Source organism: Miscanthus floridulus, chromosome 11 (assembly GCF_019320115.1).
Source record: "Miscanthus floridulus cultivar M001 chromosome 11, ASM1932011v1, whole genome shotgun sequence".
Classification (NCBI taxonomy): Eukaryota; Viridiplantae; Streptophyta; class Magnoliopsida; order Poales; family Poaceae; genus Miscanthus; species Miscanthus floridulus.
In genome coordinates this window covers 52,383,222-52,404,686 of record NC_089590.1, presented here as the reverse complement: position 1 = coordinate 52,404,686, position 21,465 = coordinate 52,383,222, and the positions used below count along the sequence as shown (strand labels likewise).

Sequence of the window (21,465 nt, the reverse complement as noted above, 5' to 3'; positions counted from 1 at the left end):
CACCTAACAAAATTGGCATAAAACTCTACTAAAAAAACTGCTCCACAAGAGAAGTCAAAGTTAGAGCCATGTCAAACAAGTCCTTATTTTGGGATAGAGTGAGTACATCATTAGACTAATCATAAAGTATACGAAAAATAATAGAATTTATGATACAACTTCGTCCCCCCAAAAAAATAATTTTGAGTACATTCTATGTTAAAATATCTAAAGTTTAAGCAGATGTATAGAAAAAAATAAAAATGACTATGACACTAGATAGGTATACTAAAAATATATATCATGACAATCCTAATGAGACTTATTTAATATAATAAATTTGATATTTTTATATATAAATTAGTCAAACTTAAGGTACTTTTAACTTTGTATTGTGCTAGAATTGTATTTTTTTTCCTCTAGATGGGTACATATCACTAGATTCATCATGAAATATATGTTTATCTATCTACACCTAAAAAATAAGTACGGTCATCGTTGTATCAATTAACCTTCGCCTTGCTCCCTTCCGCAGGTCCAGCCATGTCTCCGGAGTCCCCTGGAAACGGAAGCGACGCCACCGTCTTCCCAGCCACGTTACCGTTTATTTATTTCCAAAGAACCACGTTGCCGTTTATTTATTTCCCAAAAATAAACCTCGTACGCGCTCAGGTAGTTCTGCCGTGCGAATCCAGTCCATAAAAGAGACCCCACTTTGCGTGCTACCCGGACGCTCGGCATGGTAAGGTCCTGCTCTGATTCCTTGTTTTCTAAGTTCTCTTCTTTTCCATGCCTTTCGGGAACTGTCGCGCCTTAGGCTATCTCCAACGGTGCAGCCTCAAAACGAATATCCATACCGTGGTTTAGGTTATGCACAGTACAAAGGTAGCGTACCCAAAACTTTCGTTCTCCAACAGCCAACCCAAAGGCAACAGAGAGGAGCCGGCGGCCTCGGGCCTGGCGGCGCGCGGCGAGCTCCGCCCCGTGCTCGGCCCCGGCGTGGGCGCGGGCGGACCTCGGCCCCGGCTCCGGTCGTGGTGGTGGGCCCCGCTTGCGTGGAGGAGACGCAAAGGGAAGGAGAGAGGACGCAAGTTTGGGTACCGTGTATCGTCGGACGCAAAATGCCTGCTGCGTTTGGCTACTCTGTTGGAGAGCGATTTTTCCCCGTAAAAGTACTGTGCACGACGTAAAATGCGAATGGGTCATGGTTTGGGTACTTCGTTGGAGACAGTCTTATCGACGTGTTCTTGGGAGCGGCACCTTCGGATTGATGTACCGCGCCAAGCTCCTCTACAGGTGCGAGCTGGCCGTCAAGCGGGCTGAGCGCAACGGCAATGGTGGCCGACGGTGGCGTCGCTTCGAAGCAGAGCGCGCGCTCCACGTGGAGCTTTTGTTGCCGTCGCGTGTGAACCACCGCAACCTGGTGCAGCTCCTGGGCTTCTGCGGCGAGCGCATCCTGGTATTCTCCACGACCACCTATACACGACTGTTAGTGAAACGAGACCTATATGCGAACGGAGACGAACAGCCGTCTCTTCACGAGTGATCTCATCTATCAAGCATAGAATTAGTGGATAGGATTAGACAGTTAATTTTAGTCCCAAAAAACATGTCTTTTAGAACAGTGTTCCTTCGTGACACCCCTCTACTTGTATAAATATATTTTCGAGTTCAATGAAAGTAACAATTCTCCCAAATCTCGTTCATTTATATTCAATATCACTTTATATTGCTCCTCATATTTTTTCTGAAAGGTTTTTAAGGGAGTTGTTTTTACGTCGTATCTCCAATATTTTTTTCCATTAGGGTTTTTAATGGAATACCAATGACATAGTGGTTTATTTAAATCACAAATAAATATGCTATTTTCTCCTTATTTTTCAATAAGGTTTAAAGTAGTTTTTATGGCATATCATATATTCCTCAGATTTTTTTCATAGGGTTTTTCGAGGAATTTCAGCTTACAGATGCATTGATCTCAAGAAAGATTCGATCAAGGAGGAGTGTTGTGACACGACACCTATACGCGAACGGACGTCTACAGACGAACAGGCGTCGGTTCACGAGTGATCTCATCCATGAAACACAGGATTAGTGGATAGGATTAGACAATTAATTTTACTCCCAAAGAGCATGTCTTTTGAGAACAGTCGTGTCCCTTACACTTCTCCATTTATATAAATATATTTTCAAAATCAATAAAAATAATAGTTCTATCAAATCTTGTTCATTTACGTTGACTGCTTTAACAAGCAGCAGCAGCAACCGCGCTGGCTCACTCGCCGCGCCTCATTAACGCGCAACGCTTCACGGAGCAGCACCACCTTCGCTGCCGCCCCGCATCAGCTACTCTAGCGAGACCTACAACATGTGACCTCGTGCGTGGTGGCTTCCAGCAAAATGAGACCTCCAGCAACAAGTATGAGGCTACGATGACTTAATTCGTGGTGGCCGGCGTACATGCATGGCCACGTGGACATGATGATATGTGACGTCACAGTGACTCATTTCCCTTTAAAAAATAATTTGAAAAAAATACTGTCATACATGTACGCGGATCTATAAAAAATAATAAAAGCCAACTGATTGTCTCATTCGATCTGATCCATAGCCCCATGCAACGTACGGACATATATTTAATCATATAACTATATTTGGATATACTTGGTACTATCTTATATAAATAAAAATCTAGTTAAAGTCTAATTGACTTCTCAAAGATCGAGAACTTCCTTTTAGAGCAAGTATAATAGCAGGCTATAAGCCGACTAAATGCTGAGGTGGAGGAGAGAGGGGAGGAGAGAGAGAAGCGGGTTGTAAGCTTAAAGCCGGCTTGGGCACAAGAACCAAGAAAGTCTGTGAGAGAAACAAGTGAGCCATATATTAACTGTAAAGAGCTAACTACTATATGAGTGGGCTGAGAGAAGGCTGTAAGGAACCTTACAGCCAGCAAGCCAGCTGTATTATTAGTCTTGCTCTTAGAAAGATGGAATGATATGACTTTCAGGGCAGTCCCAATGGTGCATTGATGATGGTTTCTATCCTCATTAAATGACTTGCCACGTAGGTAAACGCTGACATGACAACGTAATTAATGAAGAAAGAGAGCAAAAATCATAGAAATGGTTTTTTCATGAAGAAACCAGGTCTACTCTTGACCCAATACACCAAGAAACCATGAAATCGTCATTGGGGAGAAACCAGCAGTTTCTAGGGAGCTCGTGTCGCACTCCCATTGGAGGAACAAGATAGAGTTAGAAGAGAGAAAGAGAAAATAATTATTACTCATAGAAATCATGAGTTGGAAAGCAGTACTTTTTTTATGCGATATCCTATATTATAGAAACTACTAGTTCCTTTCATTAGGACTGTCCTCGGAGGCTCAAAGGCGCTCATTGTCTAGGAAAGGACACAGAATCGCTGTATCAATTTTATCGGTTTTTTAGTCTTAGGGCCTATTTGGTGTAACAGAACCGACCAATTATACAAAATTAAGTAAGAAAATCATCCGTCAGAGCAGACGATTTAGCAAACTTAAGCCCGTATAACCCGGTAGTCCGTGAAATCACGAAGGATTTCAAACCATCTTCCATTCCAGTCAAGATCGTAATAAGTTTAGCGGTCACCATCACATATTACATAAAAATTCACAGTCTCAGATACATCAGAGTTTCAACATAGTTATTACAAACCAGTTCGAATAAAAGTAACGGAAGTCATTTGTTCAAACCACACACACAATCACGTGGAGTTTAAATATAGTGCCAGCGAATGATCATCTCCAACAAAAGCATCAGATGAGACGTAAGGAATGACCATGCCCATGGTCCTAAGCATCACCCATCGCAGGATAAAGGCAGTTGATACAGTAGCCGTAATACATCTACCCATCTGCAACAAGTGGGAATAAAACCCTGAGTACGAGAAAATACTCAGCTAGACTTACCCGACATAACCGAAAATAAGTGACACCAAGGATTATGAAGGGCTTTATAGTAGGGTAGCTGACTCATTTGCAAAAAGAAGCATTTTTAGCATTTCAAGAACCTTTCGAAAAGCATTATTGTCAAGTTAATTATTATTAACATATTGACTAGATTTACACCTATACTAGAGTAAACATGTGATTAAGCAGATAATGATAACCAATGATCATTAAACAACTTCCATACTGTCATATTTATTATAACTGTCCAAGTGTTCCATAACATTTACTACGATGAAGTAACTCAAGTCAAGTGCTCACTATCCAGGAGCGATGGCGATTCGAATCGATTCCTAACCAGCTGGTGAGTTATTCCTTACACAAACCTCACTCGCCCGCTAAAGTGAGATATTGATCACCGAGTCAACTTTCTAGGAATCTCGAGTTTGCCAGGAACCACATGTACCCGGGGGCCGACCGACTGCACTTTGGTCTTATCATCCCGCCCCTCGTGTCCTACCACACCTGCTTCGGCACAGTGCGTTGCGGGCAATCTACTCGGCCCGAAAAAATCTCCCAGCTTCGCGGTCGGAAGGTACTTTATCCGGCCAGCTAAATGTAAGGCATGCGTTCAACATGACTCGAGGCCCAACAACGGTCGGTCCTTAATCGACACAGACGGAAAGCACTACAGTCCAAAACTCTGCAAGTCTCCGTCCGGTCTCAACTTCATTTAACACTTAGTTATACCATGACTTCATAGTCATCCAAGCAGATCCAGGTAACCACCTATAGCTCGCAGGTGATAGGAAATCACCCGACTTCTACCGGTCTAAGCCAGCTAAGCATTGACTCGACTGCGGATACCCAGGTAACAAGGATATAGTATAACAAAGATAAACAAGGTATAATGCAGCAACGGTTGCAAACAACTCCTGAACATAATGCATCAATTAAAGTAAAGCATTTAATTAAATCATTGCAAATCGGAAGAAAAAAATGCTTCGGGACTTGCCTCTCTCGAAGGAGCTCGGACGGTGATCGGGGCACTCCGGAAGTTCCTCAACGTCCTCCTCGTCGGCTTCTTGCACTTCCTGCGGCTGCACCTCGAACTGCTCCTTGGGCTCCTCGGGTATGACGACTGGGTTCTCGGTTTGCGATCCTGTATGATGCAATGCGCGTAAGTGCTTATGCAAACAGTGCATCGACGGAGATGAATGCAATGGATATGTTTAAATGCAAGGTAGTCAACATCATCCAAGAAACTATACTACAAGCACATGTCATCTACTGCATTCTCTTCTACTACTAATATGTTAAGTCAACATATCTTATGAAATGCCTCAAAGATACACCAAAGCTATTATTATTAACTAACCTTGTATTAAAGAGGATTATTTTATTTCCTTTTTAATTAGGGCTACAACAGCAATCTCTATTTCTGGTGCTTATAAAAATCTGAGAAAATTACAGTAGCATGGTACTACTCTAAGTAGACTACCATCAGATTTTCATGATATTTGAATGAGTGGATTAGCCTACACAAAAATCACAAACTATGGCATGATTTTGTACATAAAAATACTTTGAACTGTGAAAAGTGTCAAACAACAGAATTAATATTTTTCCTAGGTTCTTCATAGCATACAATGACTATACAAAAATTATCACATGCATGTTTTATACAAAGTTTGCTCTCTAGCAAAAATAACAAAAATCAGCCATTAAAGGTACTTGAACTACACCTCCAAAGTTTTTCCACAGCACATGCATGAAACATATTTTTCCTAGGAAGTACATGACATAAGAAGATTAACAAACTTAGAATCATATTTTTGTGAAGACTATAGATTTTTCTACATATTTTTCAAGTTATCAGCAATATACATGATTAAATAAAATCCTACAGAAAAGTATCCCAAAAATGACATGCAATAATTTTCCAAGTAGATCTGATGATAAGGAACCTAGCAAAATTTGTTTCAACAAATTTGGAGCAAATTTGAAGTACCCAAACATTTTTCAAACCATTTTAAATTTCAAATAATAAAGAATAAATGGAAATCAAATCACTTAAAAGTTACTGGGCCAGCCCGCTGGAAATCAGTTGGCCCACGGCCGTTTTCGGCCTGCGCGGCCCGAGCGCGAGGGACGGGAGGACGGCCCAGCAGGGCGTCAGCCCACTGCCGCTCGGCCTGGCCGGTCCGGCTGAGGTAGAGGCCTCGTCGGTGTGCGCGCTGACGCGGCGGCGTGGCTCGGCCACGAGGCCGGCGGCCATCTTCGGCCACGGCAGGGCGAGCTGGCGAGCGCACGGGATGTGCGAGGAGACGGCGAGTGCGGTAGGGTAGCTAGGCTAGGCTGGAGAGGAGAAGGAAGACGACTTCCATGGCGGCCGAGCACGGCGGCACCATGGCCGTCGGTGGCGAGGCGCGGGGAGGCTCAACCTGAGCTCGAAAGGCGGCGCAAGCTCGAGCGCGACTTGAAGGAGGGCGAGGCGGAGTTGCGGGCGGGAGGAATCGGGGAATGGCGCGGTGGTGCGGGAGCTCGACGCCGGCGGAGCTACGAGCGCGGCGAGGGCAGAGCTTGGGGCTCTCGGCTCTGGAGGAGAAAGAAGGCAGCGCGAGCGGGAGTGAGCGAGCGCACGGGCACCAGCAGGTGTAGGCGGGCGCGTGGGCGCGGGGTCAGGCTGCGGCTGCCGCGCGGCGGGCGACGCCGGCACATGGTCGCCACGCGGCGGGAGTTCTCTGCCACGGTCGTGGCGTGGCGCGGCGACTGGCGCGGCTCGCGGGAGAAGGAGCCAGCTCGCGGGGCTGGGCTGGGCCGAGGCGAGGTGGGCTGGCGCGGGAGGCGCGCTGCTGCGGGCGGCTTCGCTGGCGCGCTGGGCCGGCTTCGGCAGGCGGGCCAGAAGCGAGGCGGCGGACCCGATAAGGAGGGAAAAAACCTTTTTCATATATATTTTCAATGAATTTTTACATGCTATCTTTCAAACATTATTTTGAGTAAGAAAATGACCTCTTTTGAAAATGTACCAAAAATGAAAGTTGTTTAGAATTTAATTCTCTACAACTTTGCTTTTATGACCAAAGCCAAATTCTTTCTAAATTTTGAATTGTAACACCAAAGTCCACGTTTAGCTCAAAACCCTAATTTTTGGAATTTATTTTTGAAGCCAAATTTTGAATTAATTTGAATACAAACATTGCTACAAAAATTGAACTAAACATTGCTAGATGATTTACAATAGTAGCCAAACATGTTTTACTAACCTAGCAAGAAAAATTCAGGGCAAAACAATTCTTAAACAGGTGTATGCAACATTCAGATTTCACACATGTTTCAGATGTTTCAAAACAATGTTTCAATTGGTATTCACATGATGAAGCATGTATGATTTGGATGCTTGATGATGCATGATATGCGTGATTTGCAGTGCCTAAATGTAGGCATAACACCGGGGTGTTACATTTGGTTCCTTTAGTCCGCGGACTAAAGTTTAGTCCCTGGACTAAAGTTTAGTCCGGACCCTGTTTGGTTCCGGGGACTAAAGTCCATTAATGCAGTTGTATAAAGACAATATTATCCTCTATTGAGATGAAGATATTACAGCTGCTGACCATAGGTGGGATGGGGAGTAACGAGGGGCAGGATTGTCTCCAGAACACTTTAGTCCAGTTTAGTCACCCCCTCATGGACTATAGGACTAAACCCTTTAGTCTAAATTTTAGTCCATGTGTGACATTTTAGAGACTAAAAGTGAGCATTTTAGTCCACATTTTAGTTTAGTCCATAGAACCAAACAGGCCCTTAATATACACAACTCACAAAAGAATATTCAACTCAGAAAGTATCCTGTATTCTACATTTGTACAGATCTCTAGATTTAGAACTTTAATCCAATCCAAAAGTTTCGATAGACCGTTTAGATTTCAGCAATTTACGGATTCTAAAGTCATCTTAGAACGAGATACCAAACATAACACATTCATCATTGAGAATGGGACAGACAAATGCAAATGTCCCACGGACCCTGTGAGGAATCAAGAGAACCAAAAAGCACAGACCAATGAGACCAGCCATTGATTTAGGACCACTCACAATAAACGGCGATGAAAAGGTAAAATGCAAGTGACAACAGTTTAAAGGGCTTCCCAACCCAACCAGACCTGGCTCCAGTGCCCCCTCCGCCTGAGACGAGGTGGGACACCGAGGCCTTGCCCGGCAGCATCTCATATGGGGAGCCCCCAAATTTTCCCGACAATAATCATAACACAGGCTACAGGCGTCGCACCCAAGAAACCAGGGTCCAGATCACATTGCATAGTGTCATTAGACAGCAGCAAACACTAGTACTAGTTTCTAGGCACGTAAAGCCGGCTTTACTGCCCCTCGCTGGAGTCGCGCTTGGGCGCCTCCCTGATCTCTTCAGCAGGGTCCTCCTGCAGCCAAGCACCAGAAATATGATTGTTCAGGGAAAAGGTTGATTTCAGGAAGATTCAGTTCAAGAGTGCGAAGAGAACATAGTGTTAGCGACATGGGTCTTACCGAGATGTCAGAAGTCCATAGGGTCAAGTTATCACGGAGGAGCTGCATGATCAAAGTGCTGTCCTTGTAGGAGTCCTCGCTCAGGGTGTCCAGTTCCGAGATGGCCTCGTCAAAAGCCTGCAAATTGACCAGGAGGGAACATCAGCATGATGTATTTCACATGTCAATGGTCTCAACTCTCAACAAAGAAACGAACTATAAACAATTAAGATGTCCATTCTTCTTTCAGTTGTGGAAGACTTCAGAACACCAGATAGGGTAAAAAAACATTCAAGCGCATGAGCTAAGCTGGAAGACTTCAGAACACCAGATAGGGTAAAAAAACATTCAAGCGCATGAGCTAAGCTACAATATTTGAAAAGATCAAACACATTGCGATTTAATAGCATGACAAACTGCACGAAGTCTACTCACAGAAACAAAACTGACCAAATACATATACCCAAAAAAAATGGAGAATATTGCTTAATGCCCAATTTTTTATGAGCCACTGAGGACCTAAAACCTAAACTATTAGAACAAACAATTTCAACAAGTGCAGAATATACTGTAATATTTTATTCTCATAAAGTCAATTTGACATTGATCTAAAAGGATTTGAATAACTGTTCAAGGACAGATTTAAATTCATTGCAGATAATAGTTTAATACAAAGTAGCAGCCAACCAAAGGACATAACGCTTCTCTTATAATCCGTCTTTTTCAGCTTGTTTTTTTAGCCAGAACAGTGTTTCGGCTTGTTTTTTCAGCGAAGCGAACAGGGCCAAAAGGTTAGGTACACCCAATAGGATGCTCTAGTGTGCACACACTCAGCACAACAGTTGACTGCAATTAAAAGGTGTTGTCTCCCAAAATACTGATTCCAAGAAATTTCCATTGTTGCATACGTCAATGACAGAATAGTGAAGAACCAAAATGTTAGGTTTCCTGTCCATATCACAACTTGTGCACCAACCAATCCATGTATAAAAAGTACACATTTATGACTGCAGGTGTGACAACGGAAAACAATTACTCCCTCTGTTTTTTACATGATGTATTAGGTTTGCCTTAAGTCAAATGTTTCTCACTTTGACCATCAATTTCAAAAAAAAAAAAATCCATGTAGTTTCACATGTGAACCACATATACTATGAAAGTATTTCTCATAGTGAATCCAAAAACATAAATCTTTTGTTGTTAGCCTATATATTTTTTAAAAAAACAATGGTGCTCAAAGATAGAAATATTTGACATAGGACAAAACTAATATGCATGTAAAAACACAGGGAGTAGTATTTTTCATTAGTGCAGTTTTAAACTTTTAATATCTAATATCTGGAGGGCTTCATAGTTCATACACCAGAAAAATTAACTTAAAATTCTCACTAAAGGGTTGTAGCATTGAGTCTAGTGATGCATCAAAGGAGAAAAAGGCAACATAGCAAATATGGTCCTCTAGTGATAATATTGTGATACACTAACGCCCTATATGCCATTTTCCCCTTACTGCTCAATTAACATTGGTCTAAATCATTTCATAAGTACAGCATATCATCAAAAGCAGACCAGCAATTCCCTACACAAGCACTGCACATCCACATAGATAATATACTAACAAAACATCAAATGATGCTGAAAAACAAACCTGCTTTGCAAGACTGCAGGCGCGATCAGGTGAGTTGAGAATCTCATAGTAGAACACTGAGAAGTTAAGTGCCAATCCAAGCCTAATAGGGTGAGTTGGAGCAAGCTCAGCCAAGGCAATGTCCTGAATGCACCACAAACCCCTTTTCAGCAAACTTGTAATAAAACATGACATGAAAAAAATTAGCATAATGTTTCACAAACAAAATTGCACACTGATTAAGAAATGAAACAAAAAATTGTTGACCTGGGCAGCCTTGTATGCCACCATGGTGTTCTCAGCAGCGTCCTTTCTCTCAGCTCCAGTCTTGAACTCAGCAAGGTATCTAATCATGACAACTGAATCAGTCAAACGAAAACACAATCCCAAAGAAAATGTGGAAGTCTTACTGGGATTCATATAATCATATTACCTGTAGTAGTCACCCTTCATCTTGAGATAGAAGACCTTGGACTCGGGAGCAGTTGAAGAGGGCACAAGGTGGGACTCGAGCAGCTTGAGGATGCCATCACAGATCTTGGTGAGCTCAGTCTCAATCTTGCCACGGTAGTCCTTGATGAGTGTTACACGGTCCTCATTGCCTCGGCCCTCCTCCTTCTGCTCAATGGAGGAGATGATGCGCCATGAGGCGCGGCGGGCTCCAATGACGTTCTTGTATGCAACAGACAGGAGGTTGCGCTCCTCCACAGTGAGTTCCTCAGAGTCAACAGTCTTGGCTACCTTCTCCATGAACTCAACCATCTCCTCGTACCTCTCTGCCTGCTCGGCGAGCTTGGCCATATACACATTTTCCTCACGGGAAAGCTCTGCTGATGCCATCTTACAGTTCAGTTTTCAAAACTTTTCAGTACGCCGGATCTGCAGGGTTGGGACAAGCAGTAAGCTAACTTCATCGCACGATTAACACTTTATTGATCTGTGGCACGAATAGCTATTAGCTAGTCGAGATCTCCAGCTAGTCATATTCAGACGGGGGAATTTCAGAGGAAAAAGTAAATTCTAAGCATAAAACAAGGAAATTCATGGTCTAGTCAAGGCAATTTTAACATTAACTATTTGAAAAGGAGAGGCTACTACAGTATCTGCTTGGCGAATTTTGCCTACAATAACCACAACTAAACCTAGCTGAAAGCATGTCTATTAGCTTCCAACACTTCCTCTAACCTTGAAAAGCGCCAGATCTGAGTACCTAAGTACGAACTTCCAGCGGTAAAAACTGCCGCTTAATATGCACGACACAGAATCAACTGGTTCGACTGGAGTACAGGCTTTTGACGGATCCGTACGCGTACAACATCAGATCAAGCGGGCATGGATCCCGTCCTCGCGCCTACTCGATCTAAAGCGACCCAACCACCAGCAGTAGCGGCGACCCAAACCCGTGTGGAAACGAGATATTTATAATACAAATCCAACGCAAAAAACAAGCAAAGCGCCAAGAAAGAAAGGGGATCGAAGCAACAGCGATCCAAAATCAAGAGAGGAGGAGAAGCCGAGGGAGGGAGAGCGAGGGGTACCTCTGCGTGCGTCGTGCTCGTCGAGCTCCGGCGTTCGAATTGGGGGTGCGCGAAGAGACGACGCTGCCTGGGGTCTAGAAAAGGGCTGGTCTCCGAGTCCCGCCACCCAATCATATGGTGACGCGTGTCGACGCCACCGTGGCAGCCCTAGTCCCGCGCGGTGCATGTGGTCATCTGGCCCACCGGGCAGACGGAGCGGAGGCGGAGCCATCGACGAATTCAAGGCCGTCACGACTGTGTGGGGACCGGACAGCCTGCTCCACATGTCAGGGTGGCCCACACACGGAGCCTGCCTGCCTGCCGCTGTGATGGTGGGCCCGGTGCCGCCCTGGTGATAAGCTCGTCGGGTCGGGCGCCTCCGACCTCCGGCCCCACGCAGCGAGACGACAGCCTGGAGGCGTTGGACCGGGAGGGCGGCGCGGCGCGGCGCGGGGCCGAAAGGAAAAGGAAAATGATTCTTCTCGCACGGCCGCCAAAGCTGCCTGAGTTCACCGATCCCTGGGCCCGCGTGGCTCGCTGGCCACGTGACGTCCCTTCGTGCGTCGGGTGCGGGTAAAGAACTGGTGGGTGCGGGCAGGATGGATCTGGACCTGAACGGGCGTCACGACACAGGGCGCCGGCGGGGCGTGGGGAGCGACAAGGCGTGTCGCTGAGGAGGCCGCGGGGCCCACTCCTGCGCGAGCATCACGTGACGTGTGGCGCGCGGCAACGACTACCAGTCGGATCGAGACATGCAGTGATGGGACTTGCAAGATGAATTTGAAATCAACTCAATTATAAGATATTTTGATTTTTTATACATTATTTTTACTATATATTTAAATATAGTGTATTTAACTGCATAACAAATATTATATATTTAGATAAGTCAATTTTTTTTTTGTAATTTAGAATAGAGAGATTAAGTTTTAATTCAAAACTAAATGCGGATACAAATATTTTTTATTGTGAATAAAAAATATAATTTTAATTTGGATTCACATTCAAATACCTACCTGATTGTAAAGAACAAATATATTTGTTTTATTGATTATGTTAATAAAAATCATTATACATGTAAAAATTTAAATTAAATTATATACGGAGTATCTATTAATAAATATTTCTATTTTCTAAAATATATCAAATAAAGACAAAGATGTAAATAAATAATTTAGTATAGATATATATTTATTCATCAATATACTAAAATATAAAAAGCAATCTTCAATATGTAAATAAATAATTTAAACTATTTAAACTTAATATGATTATAACCATACTAAATTGATTAAACTTAACCTTTGTATATTATTAGTTATATTAAAATTAATATAATGTCATTAGCCGTAGAGATGAACTTTAAAAAGTTTAATCATATGTAATATTAAAATTAATATTTTTACATTAATTATTAGTCATAGGTACAACTTTTAAATATAGTTTCACTTGCTACTTTATTCTTCACATATACATATCTTATCATATATTTCATATATTTTTTAATATTGGTCCGAAATTGAATAGAGAAATTTTTTAAAAAATGAATTTTAGATATCTATTTAACCTTCATATTAGAATCGGTTCAAATATAGATAGCTATATTGATTTTTTTTAATGGATACATATATTGGATAATTTATAAATATTTAGGCATGCGAGTCCATCCTAGCTACAACTGCGAGTGGTAGGAAATCGAGAACGGGACATGGATGTTGGGCAGATGGACAGGGTTGGGCTTGGCAGCGCGACGACCAACCGCCCATATTCTGAGCCACTTAGTGGTAGCCGCTGACGTTTTCAGTGTGCTACATTTTTTGTAGACACCTCGATATAATATGGGGTGTGCGTCATTTCGCTACTTTGGTGTCGACACTCCTTCTAGAGATGGAGCTTTGTATAAACTATATGTGTCGCCACATGATTCAGAGCAACTATAGTAATGACCTCTAAAATAGGGCTCCAAGTTGGGATCTGGGAGTTTCTTCTATTTTTGAGGTTAGACTCAACTGCAAAATTAGCCCTCAAATTAAGGTTCCTACCTTTTTTAGGCTTATTTATTAGTCATAGTATTCTTATTCTTTTTTCCTCTCCTATTCCTATCCCTGCTCCTGTCCCGGCCTAGCAATGAGGAGCTTGCCGGGAAGGAGATCCGGGCCTAGGGCTCACCGGGAGGGGCAGGCTTGGCCTCGATGGTGGCGCAGTGAGAGCGAATAGGGTGGCGGCACAGGAAAGAATTGGGATGAAATAAAAGATGTGCAAGAGGGAGCTGGTACGATGAGAAAAAAATTCTAGAAAGAAGTAGGACCTCCTCATGCACTCCTCAGAGATGAGATTGTTACGAAAGATTTAGAGGCCTCTACAAGATAGGGATTCGAGTTGGAACTCTGTTGGATTCATTTTTTTAACTCATAACACCAAAAACTGGAGTAGGGGCTCTGTACAGACTATATGCACCTGTCGTTACATGAATACATGATTCATACGGGATGAAATTGGGAAGCAAAAACTACCTCTGCTTTTTAATGCCAAGAATCGTGCATCAAAATGCGAAATCACTCAAATGTGATTTTAATTTAAAAAAAGACATTTTGTTTCCTATGTGAGAACCTGGATATGGAAAATGCCAAGTGGGCTGATAGAAAATTTAGCTATTGTTACCGGGTCGTTGTCATTCTCCTGCTGAGATGTCCAGTCTCCCTTTCACAAACAAGAACAGCCAAGTTTGAACGTAAATCCCCTGTTACCTGGTCCAAATTTGCGGCTAATGATGGCACGCTCTGTGTTGATGCCATTGTTTTTTACTCCGCCCGCAGCCTCGCACACCTATCTCATTTGCCAGTTGCCACCATTTGTCTTCCTCCTTTAGGTGACGTTTGAGGTTAGAACGGGTAATTGAGCACTTGCTCTCTCTTCCTCCCTCATTCCCTATTTCCCTTCCCCTTCCGCAGTTCGGCCCTTCCCACGGCTAGGTGAGGCATCAATCAGTCTGTTCGCTTGTTTGTTTTAGCCAGCTCAAACCAGCCAGTTAACAGTGTTTTTCTCTCACAATAAACCAGCACCAACCAGCCTAAACCAGCTCAGAAACCAACCAGCGAACAGGCCGAATGTTGAACCATCGCGATTAATATTCGAGTCAATTCTAAATATCATAGTGCTACTAAGTGCAGCAGATTAATCTATGGATTGACAACCACTGACTGCGTTGGCTATGACTAGTATTACTTTCAAGTTCTACCAATGTTGCCGTTTTATATGTTACCATGTCTACTTAATCCGTCACCTCAATTCCTTACCAGGTGTACTATCTTAAACTTGTTTTTGATGCATATTGGTAATATAGGTTAAATCCTAACGCTCAGAAGTATCTATTATTTTTTAGAAATAAGTTCCAATTAAACGTTTCTTTCAACACATGAACTAAAACTAAAGTAGCATATACATTGGAAACAACAACATAATATTTTGCTATTTCTGCACTTTGTAATCTTTAATATGTCATCACTGTATGACAACAGGTTGGTTGGCAGAGGGTGTCGTGGAATATGATGTCTACTATAGGGAGCTCTAAGCCTATGACATAGTTTTATAACAGAGAAAAAAATTCAGTTCAACCAAAGCTAAATTTGTCGAGAATCAAACTAAGAGGCTTTTGGACTGATCTTTGGTGTGGTACTTAAGGCCCTGTTTGGTTACTGCAGTCATCTATACTATAGTATAAAGAGCGTGCAAGCCGCCGAGTTCCGTCTCTCTCACAGATCACTGTTACCGGCACAGTCAATGTGCGGCGTTTTTTGCGATGAACAGTACCGGATTTCTGTAAACAGTAACTGGTTCTATAAACAGTGACGGGTTACTATGAACAGCACTCGATCCATTAAGGAACAGTACGATTTTTTTTTTGCACACTACAAATTTTTTTCCCCCACTACGCACTACAAATTTTTTTCCCCCACTATTACCCGCGCAACGCGCGGGGTTACCTGCTTGTTTATAAAATTCTTGTCATATCGAATGTTTGACACATGCATGTAGTATTAAATATAGACTAATTACGAAACTAATTACACAACTTGCGACTAATTTGCGAGACGAATCTTTTAAGCCTAATTAGTTCATGATTTAACAATGTTGTGCTACAGTAAACATGTGCTAATGACAGATTAATTAGGCTTACAAAAATCGTCTTACAAATTAGCCTCCATCTATGTAATTGGTTTTATAATTAATCCATATTTAATGCTCCTTATTAGTATCTAAATATTTGATTTGATATGAATTTTAGAAGCGACTAAAGAACAAACACCCTATTACACTTTTATGGAAGCTTCTCCGACGCTTTTTAGTCACACTTTAAACCTAAATGCTTCTTTTCGAAGTCCTTCTTGGAGAGGATCCCATCCTCTTTGAGGCAGAAGAAGTCTGACGCATGTTGCTACTCGTGAGCTTGATGAACTAGGCTCTCCGTTAATCTTAGCCCTGATGTATCTAACACTAGTCATGAGAAGTAACACCCTAAATTACAGGTTTTGCAATTTAATCAATTTGCCTTTCGCTTGAACTTATGAGCATTACTTTTCAGCTCTCACAATAAATCAGCATCATCATCCACGGAAGCCTTTTTTTCAGCCAGCCGAACAGTATAAATCATAGGCCACACGCATCTTGCATTCATTGCCGTTGCATTTATTATTTCTGCATGCTTAATTTTCGTTTTCTGAATTTTCTCTGCATACAATAGCTTTAGGTCATGTTTGGTTCTTTAGGCGTTTCTAAAATTCCTGTCACATCGAATGTTTGGACACATGCATGAAGTATTAAATGTAGTCTAATTATAAAACTAATTGCACAACTTGCGACTAATTTGCGAGATGAATCTTTTAAGCCTAATTAGTCCATGATTTGACAACGTGATGCTACAGTAAACATGTGCTAATGACAGATTAATTAGGCTTAAAAAATCGTCTCGCAAATTAGCCTCCATCTATGTAATTGGTTTTGTAATTAATCTATATTTAATGCTCCTTATTAGTATCTAAACATTCGATATGACATAAATTTTAGAAACGCCTAAAGAACCAAACACCCCCTTACTCTCGTCTCTAAAAGATCCATTTTAGAGGTTTCAAAGGAAATCTCTTTTATTTTTGCAGCAGTCACCTTTGAGCATGCTTCCCTTTGTTTTGGGTCGAGCCTAGCTCTGGTTGTCCCTTCCCATGTCCCCTTTCTCTGTTTCTTAGTTGGGCTGAGGCCCAACAAATTCGGATGCACGGGAGCGGGACACCAACCCAGCAAAGCAGCCGATGCCCTTATCCTTGCTAAAAAAAAAAGCCAAAGCCCTTATCCCATTCCTCATGGTAAAATAATTATTCTACCTCCGTGAACTATCATCATTCTTATTTTTCACCTTGAACTCTAAAACCAAACATCTTAGCTCCTGAAGTCCCAAAACCATTTAAATAATCTTCATGTCATGGTTTGGAATGGTTTTGAAGACGAGTTTATCTTTTACAATTAAAAAAAAAGTAATAGTTGGTGATGTAAGCCGTCGGAACTTCCGACGTGCTCAAAACTAAAGAGACCAGGCACCGACAATGCTATGTTAATTCAAATTCCGACAATGCTCAAAACTAAAGTTAGTTCATTCAAATTCCGGGACTTCTTCCTATTGAAGCTAATTAGTTGGATTCTCTTTTGTTGTTTTACCTAAACCAAACCGTACGACAATTTCACTTTGCATTTGCCACTCAGCTATTGTCGCCATGGCATGCAGCTCCCTGTCCGGGCATGTACTTGTCCAAAGAAGAATACGGTCGGTGACGGAAACGATCGTATCAAATACGTCGCTGCTTTAATAATCGCGGATAGATTAATTATGCGCCGGAATTGACGTGACAAAGATTCCCTGCGATTTATTCGAAACACATCTTTGCAACCGCACGATAAGTTTTGATAATCCGCGGATGAACGCAGGCCTCTGCTTTTGTTTCGGCACCTAATCATTCTTACCGAGAACGCTAATGATCTACAGAAGCTTTTTTGTCTGCGGTGCGGGTACCTAAATTCCGGGACTCTTTTCCGGGAAAAAATGAGCCGAGTCATGATGCCCATTGCTCGCTGACGAGCTGCTGCTATATATACCATGGTGCCATGCCACATTGCATTGCCTCCTGTGTCAGCGCTAGTGTGTGCAGCAGCGATCTGACTGACCATGGTCTCCCCTTCGTCAGCTCTCCCCAAGGTTCTTGGAGACGGCTGGCTTCCATTCCATCTTCCATGCCTGCGATTGAGACGACGATCATTCACCAGCATGTGCTGTTTTCTTGTGCTCCAGATCGTCGATGACGCGACCGGTGAGGCCACCTCTCGCCGCGCCAAATGGTGGTACGTGACGTTCCACAACGTCACCGCGATGGTCGGCGCCGGCGTGCTCAGCCTGCCGTACGCCATGGCTCACCTAGGATGGTAACCGACTGACCCTGACCCACGACTCACGGCTCACGGCGTGGCTGGCTCACTCGAGCAGTGTTTCTTCTTCTTGCTTCGGATTCATCAGGGGGCCCGGGTTGGTGGCGCTGCTGGTGTCGTGGGGGATCACGCTGTACACGCTGCGGCTGCTGATCGAGCTGCACGAGTGCGTGCCCGGCGTGCGGTTCGACCGGCTCCGCGACCTCGGCGCCCACGCGCTGGGCCCGCGCCTGGGGCCCTGGGTGGTCGTGCCGCAGCAGCTCATCGTGCAGCTCGGCTGCGACATGGTGTACATGGTCACGGGCGGCAAGTGCCTGCAGAAGTTCGCCGAGTCCTTGTTCCCGCGCTGCGCGCCGCTGCACCAGTCCTACTGGATCTGCATCTTCGGCTCCTCCCAGTTCCTGCTGTCCCAGCTGCCCAACCTCGACGCCATCACAGCCGTGTCCTTCGCCGCCGCCGCCATGTCACTCTGGTACGGTGCAGTCGGCGCTTCTTACTGATCGAGCTACGAGCAGCTAGCTACGTGGGTGCATGCTTCGATCTCAGTGACGAACTCGATCGCATGCGTTGCGTGCAGCTACTCGACCATCTCGTGGGCGGCGTGCGTGGCGCGCGGGCCGGTGCCCGGGGTGAGCTACGCGTACAAGGCCGGCACGGCGGCGGACTCGACGTTCCGGGTGTTCAGCGCGCTGGGGCAGGTGGCGTTCGCGTACGCGGGGCACGGCGTGGTGCTGGAGATCCAGGCCACCATCCCGTCCACGCCCACCAAGCCGTCCAGGGCGCCCATGTGGAAGGGCACCATCGCCGCGTACCTCGTCACCGCCGCCTGCTACTTCCCCGTCGCGCTCATCGGATACTGGGCCTTCGGGCGCGACGTCGGCGACAACGTCCTCGTCGCGCTGCAGCGGCCGCCCTGGCTCGTCGCCGCGGCCAACATGATGGTCGTCATCCATGTCGTCGGAAGCTATCAGGTAATTAAGTGTGCATAGGTTGTCTTTGTTGGTCTCTACATACATGTCGCTGAACTACTGAAGACGAAACGCAAAAATGGCCTCTGAATCTGCAACATCGGCAGGTGTATGCGATGCCTATATTCGAAAGCATCGAGACGATTCTGGTCACAAGATTCAGGCTGCCGCAAGGATTACTCCTCCGTCTCGTGGCCCGATCGGCTTACGTCGGTATGAACTGACGACAGAGAGACTGAAACCTTCAATTTTTTTGCATGCCAATGGGACTTGACATCATGCCTGCCATTGCTTGCAGCATTCACACTGTTCATCGCGGTGACTTTCCCGTTCTTCGGCGACCTCCTCGGTTTCTTCGGAGGGTTTGGGTTCACGCCGACCACCTACTTCGTAAGCAGCAGCCTTCCACACTGACATGACACGGCCAAACAATTCTTCAGATTTCCACTGCCAGTGACGAAACTAGTTGGATTCTCTTCGCAGCTCCCCTGCATTCTGTGGCTGAAGATCAAGAAGCCGCCGAGGTTCAGCGCGTCGTGGTGTGCCAACTGGGTAAGCGACACCAGTTCTTTCTCGCATTCTTTTTTCAAACTGGTAGAGTTCAGAGCTGGGACCTTAGGGCTGGCCTCTGCCTGCTCACACATCTCTTCGTCCGCGTCTCTTTGTCAGGGCTGCATCGTCGTCGGAGTGCTGCTGATGCTTGTGTCTACCATCGGCGGCTTACGGAGCATCGTCCAAGACGCGTCGACGTTCCAGTTCTATTCCTGAATCCTGATGCTTGCATGTAGGAGTACGTGACATCGATCCAGTAGATCGTCACCCTCGTGCACGCAGCTCTACCTTTTCTTACAGGTTTTTGGGGGTGTGGCTGCAGTCTGACGAAATGTAGAGGACAATGCAATAAACTGTACTCGCTAGGGCGGTATGTGTTCTACGGGTTTTGATACGAGACAGCGCGTACCTTCTAGCTGCCTCTTTGTGAGTGCCACGGCATAGCGCCTCATGTATTTTGTACTACTCTCTACCTTAACACAAAGTATTAGAGTTTTACTGTCACAGCACGGCGTGGCTGAAAAATGTGAGGCAGATGAATCTGCATGTCGTTCAGGGATGTGGCCTTTCCCTGTGCGCTGAACTTAAATAAGCTGTTGGAACTTCTGCAAGGTGTGGTTGCAACATGCAGATTATTAGACGAATAATTTAGCGACAGTGAAATGTAAATTACATTCGCCCCGTTCGCTGGTCTGAACTTTGGCTGAAACTGGCTAAAAAACACTGTTCCGGCTGAATTATTGCGAGAGAAAAACACTGTTCCGGCTGAAAAAATAAGCCGAACAAGCCAAATTTAAGACAAGCGAACGGGGCCATTATCGTCCTTCATGGTCCTATATTTAATGCAATCATCTAATATGAGACAGATTTTCTCTATCCAAACATGTTAGGCTTTATAAAGATCAGAAGACGACACATAACACATAAGGTAAAAAAAAAACAAATTTCAGCATAAGAAGTGATTTAGATAACACACCACCAATCCATTAAAGAGTACACAAAGAACCCAAGATTCTTTAACAAATTTCTAGCACCAAAAACAAATATTTACATCAATACAAATCCTACACAACAACAGTACAAATTGTACATCAACAGAAATAGCACAAATAAAAAATTAACTATAACAAACTTTGATCTCTAATATAAGGCCCCAATTAGTTACTTACAACATAAGAATTAATACGATGAAAGTAAAAAACAACAAAACATGTTCACTGTCCAAGTTGATCACAAACCGAGGCAACAATTGGATGACTCCAAAATTATTACAAAGTGTAAACATATATTACTTCAATGAAGATATTATAGCGGCAACATAACCTAGATGTTGTAGTCACTAAAATGAGGTACCAATTTGTTAATTACACAACATGAATTGCATAGCTGCAAACCAAGCACATAGCTACATTAAAACCTGTAAACAACGTTGAAGTGGCAATAATTATAGTATAGAACAACAAAATCTATATTGGTTAGAATATATAAATCCAACACTTATCATAATCCATTACATCAAGCAGCAATGAAAATATACAAGAAGTAAATCACAATTCAAAAAGAAATTGATGCAATAGGATAAAAGATTAAGAGTTTCAATAACTAATTAACTCCACTTGCAATACATGGTGAGTATAAATGTGCAACCCGAACTACAAGCAACATGTAAATTTGAAGGTACCATCAAAGACGGGCTTACAATATGAACGTGAAGACTACAAATTTCATGAAAATGACGGCAAAAGAAGAAATATAACATTTCATCCTCGTAGGACAAGAATAGGATAGGAATGTGACTCAATCCCCGACGAGGAATTTCCCGTTGACATCCCGAGCCACCATCCCTACTCATGCAGTGCCTTTTCTCAAGTGCGTGATGCATGGTGGTTGGTGGGATGCTAAATGGAG

At 43.7% G+C, this 21,465-nt stretch overlaps 2 protein-coding genes across 4 annotated transcripts; one reads left to right on the top strand and one right to left on the bottom strand.

The window, feature by feature from the left end:
- Positions 1-7,980: 7,980 nt before the first annotated feature.
- LOC136490729 (14-3-3-like protein GF14-6) lies at positions 7,981-11,739 on the bottom strand. The gene is made up of 6 exons (XM_066486928.1): positions 11,591-11,739; positions 10,486-10,931; positions 10,320-10,398; positions 10,074-10,196; positions 8,447-8,563; positions 7,981-8,340 (listed from the first exon to the last, which is right to left on the bottom strand). Exons 2-6 carry the CDS (start codon positions 10,890-10,892, stop codon positions 8,281-8,283), a joined length of 786 nt encoding a protein of 261 aa, XP_066343025.1. The 5' UTR covers positions 10,893-10,931; positions 11,591-11,739; the 3' UTR covers positions 7,981-8,280.
- Positions 11,740-17,721: 5,982 nt separating this feature from the next.
- Positions 17,722-19,937, top strand: LOC136493204 (lysine histidine transporter-like 6). 3 transcript variants are annotated; one of them, XM_066489265.1, is made up of 8 exons: positions 17,722-17,810; positions 17,904-18,034; positions 18,126-18,509; positions 18,615-19,008; positions 19,113-19,218; positions 19,304-19,395; positions 19,489-19,557; positions 19,675-19,937. In XM_066489265.1, exons 1-8 carry the CDS (start codon positions 17,781-17,783, stop codon positions 19,771-19,773), a joined length of 1,305 nt encoding a protein of 434 aa, XP_066345362.1. In that variant the 5' UTR covers positions 17,722-17,780; the 3' UTR covers positions 19,774-19,937. The 3 variants fall into 3 exon arrangements, with proteins under 3 accessions (XP_066345362.1, XP_066345363.1, XP_066345361.1); XM_066489266.1 differs by having other exon boundaries at positions 19,472-19,557; XM_066489264.1 differs by having other exon boundaries at positions 19,489-19,937.
- The last annotated feature ends 1,528 nt before the right edge of the window (positions 19,938-21,465 follow it).

What these genes read in the sequence shown, in the direction of transcription:
- LOC136490729 (XM_066486928.1), bottom strand. Translation starts at nt 10,892, where the DNA reads ATGGCATCAGCAGAGCTTTCCCGTGAGGAAAATGTGTATATGGCCAAG. An exon ending in ATGAAGGGTGACTACTACAG is followed by an intron (nt 10,399 to 10,485) that starts GTAATATGATTA and finishes TGTCATGATTAG; the next exon opens with ATACCTTGCTGAGTTCAAGA. An exon ending in CCTGCAGTCTTGCAAAGCAG is followed by an intron (nt 8,564 to 10,073) that starts GTTTGTTTTTCA and finishes GTCAATTTGCAG; the next exon opens with GCTTTTGACGAGGCCATCTC.
- LOC136493204 (XM_066489264.1), top strand. Translation starts at nt 17,781, where the DNA reads ATGGTCTCCCCTTCGTCAGCTCTCCCCAAG. An exon ending in CTTCGTCAGCTCTCCCCAAG is followed by an intron (nt 17,811 to 17,903) that starts GTTCTTGGAGAC and finishes CTTGTGCTCCAG; the next exon opens with ATCGTCGATGACGCGACCGG. An exon ending in GCCGCCGCCATGTCACTCTG is followed by an intron (nt 18,510 to 18,614) that starts GTACGGTGCAGT and finishes CGTTGCGTGCAG; the next exon opens with CTACTCGACCATCTCGTGGG.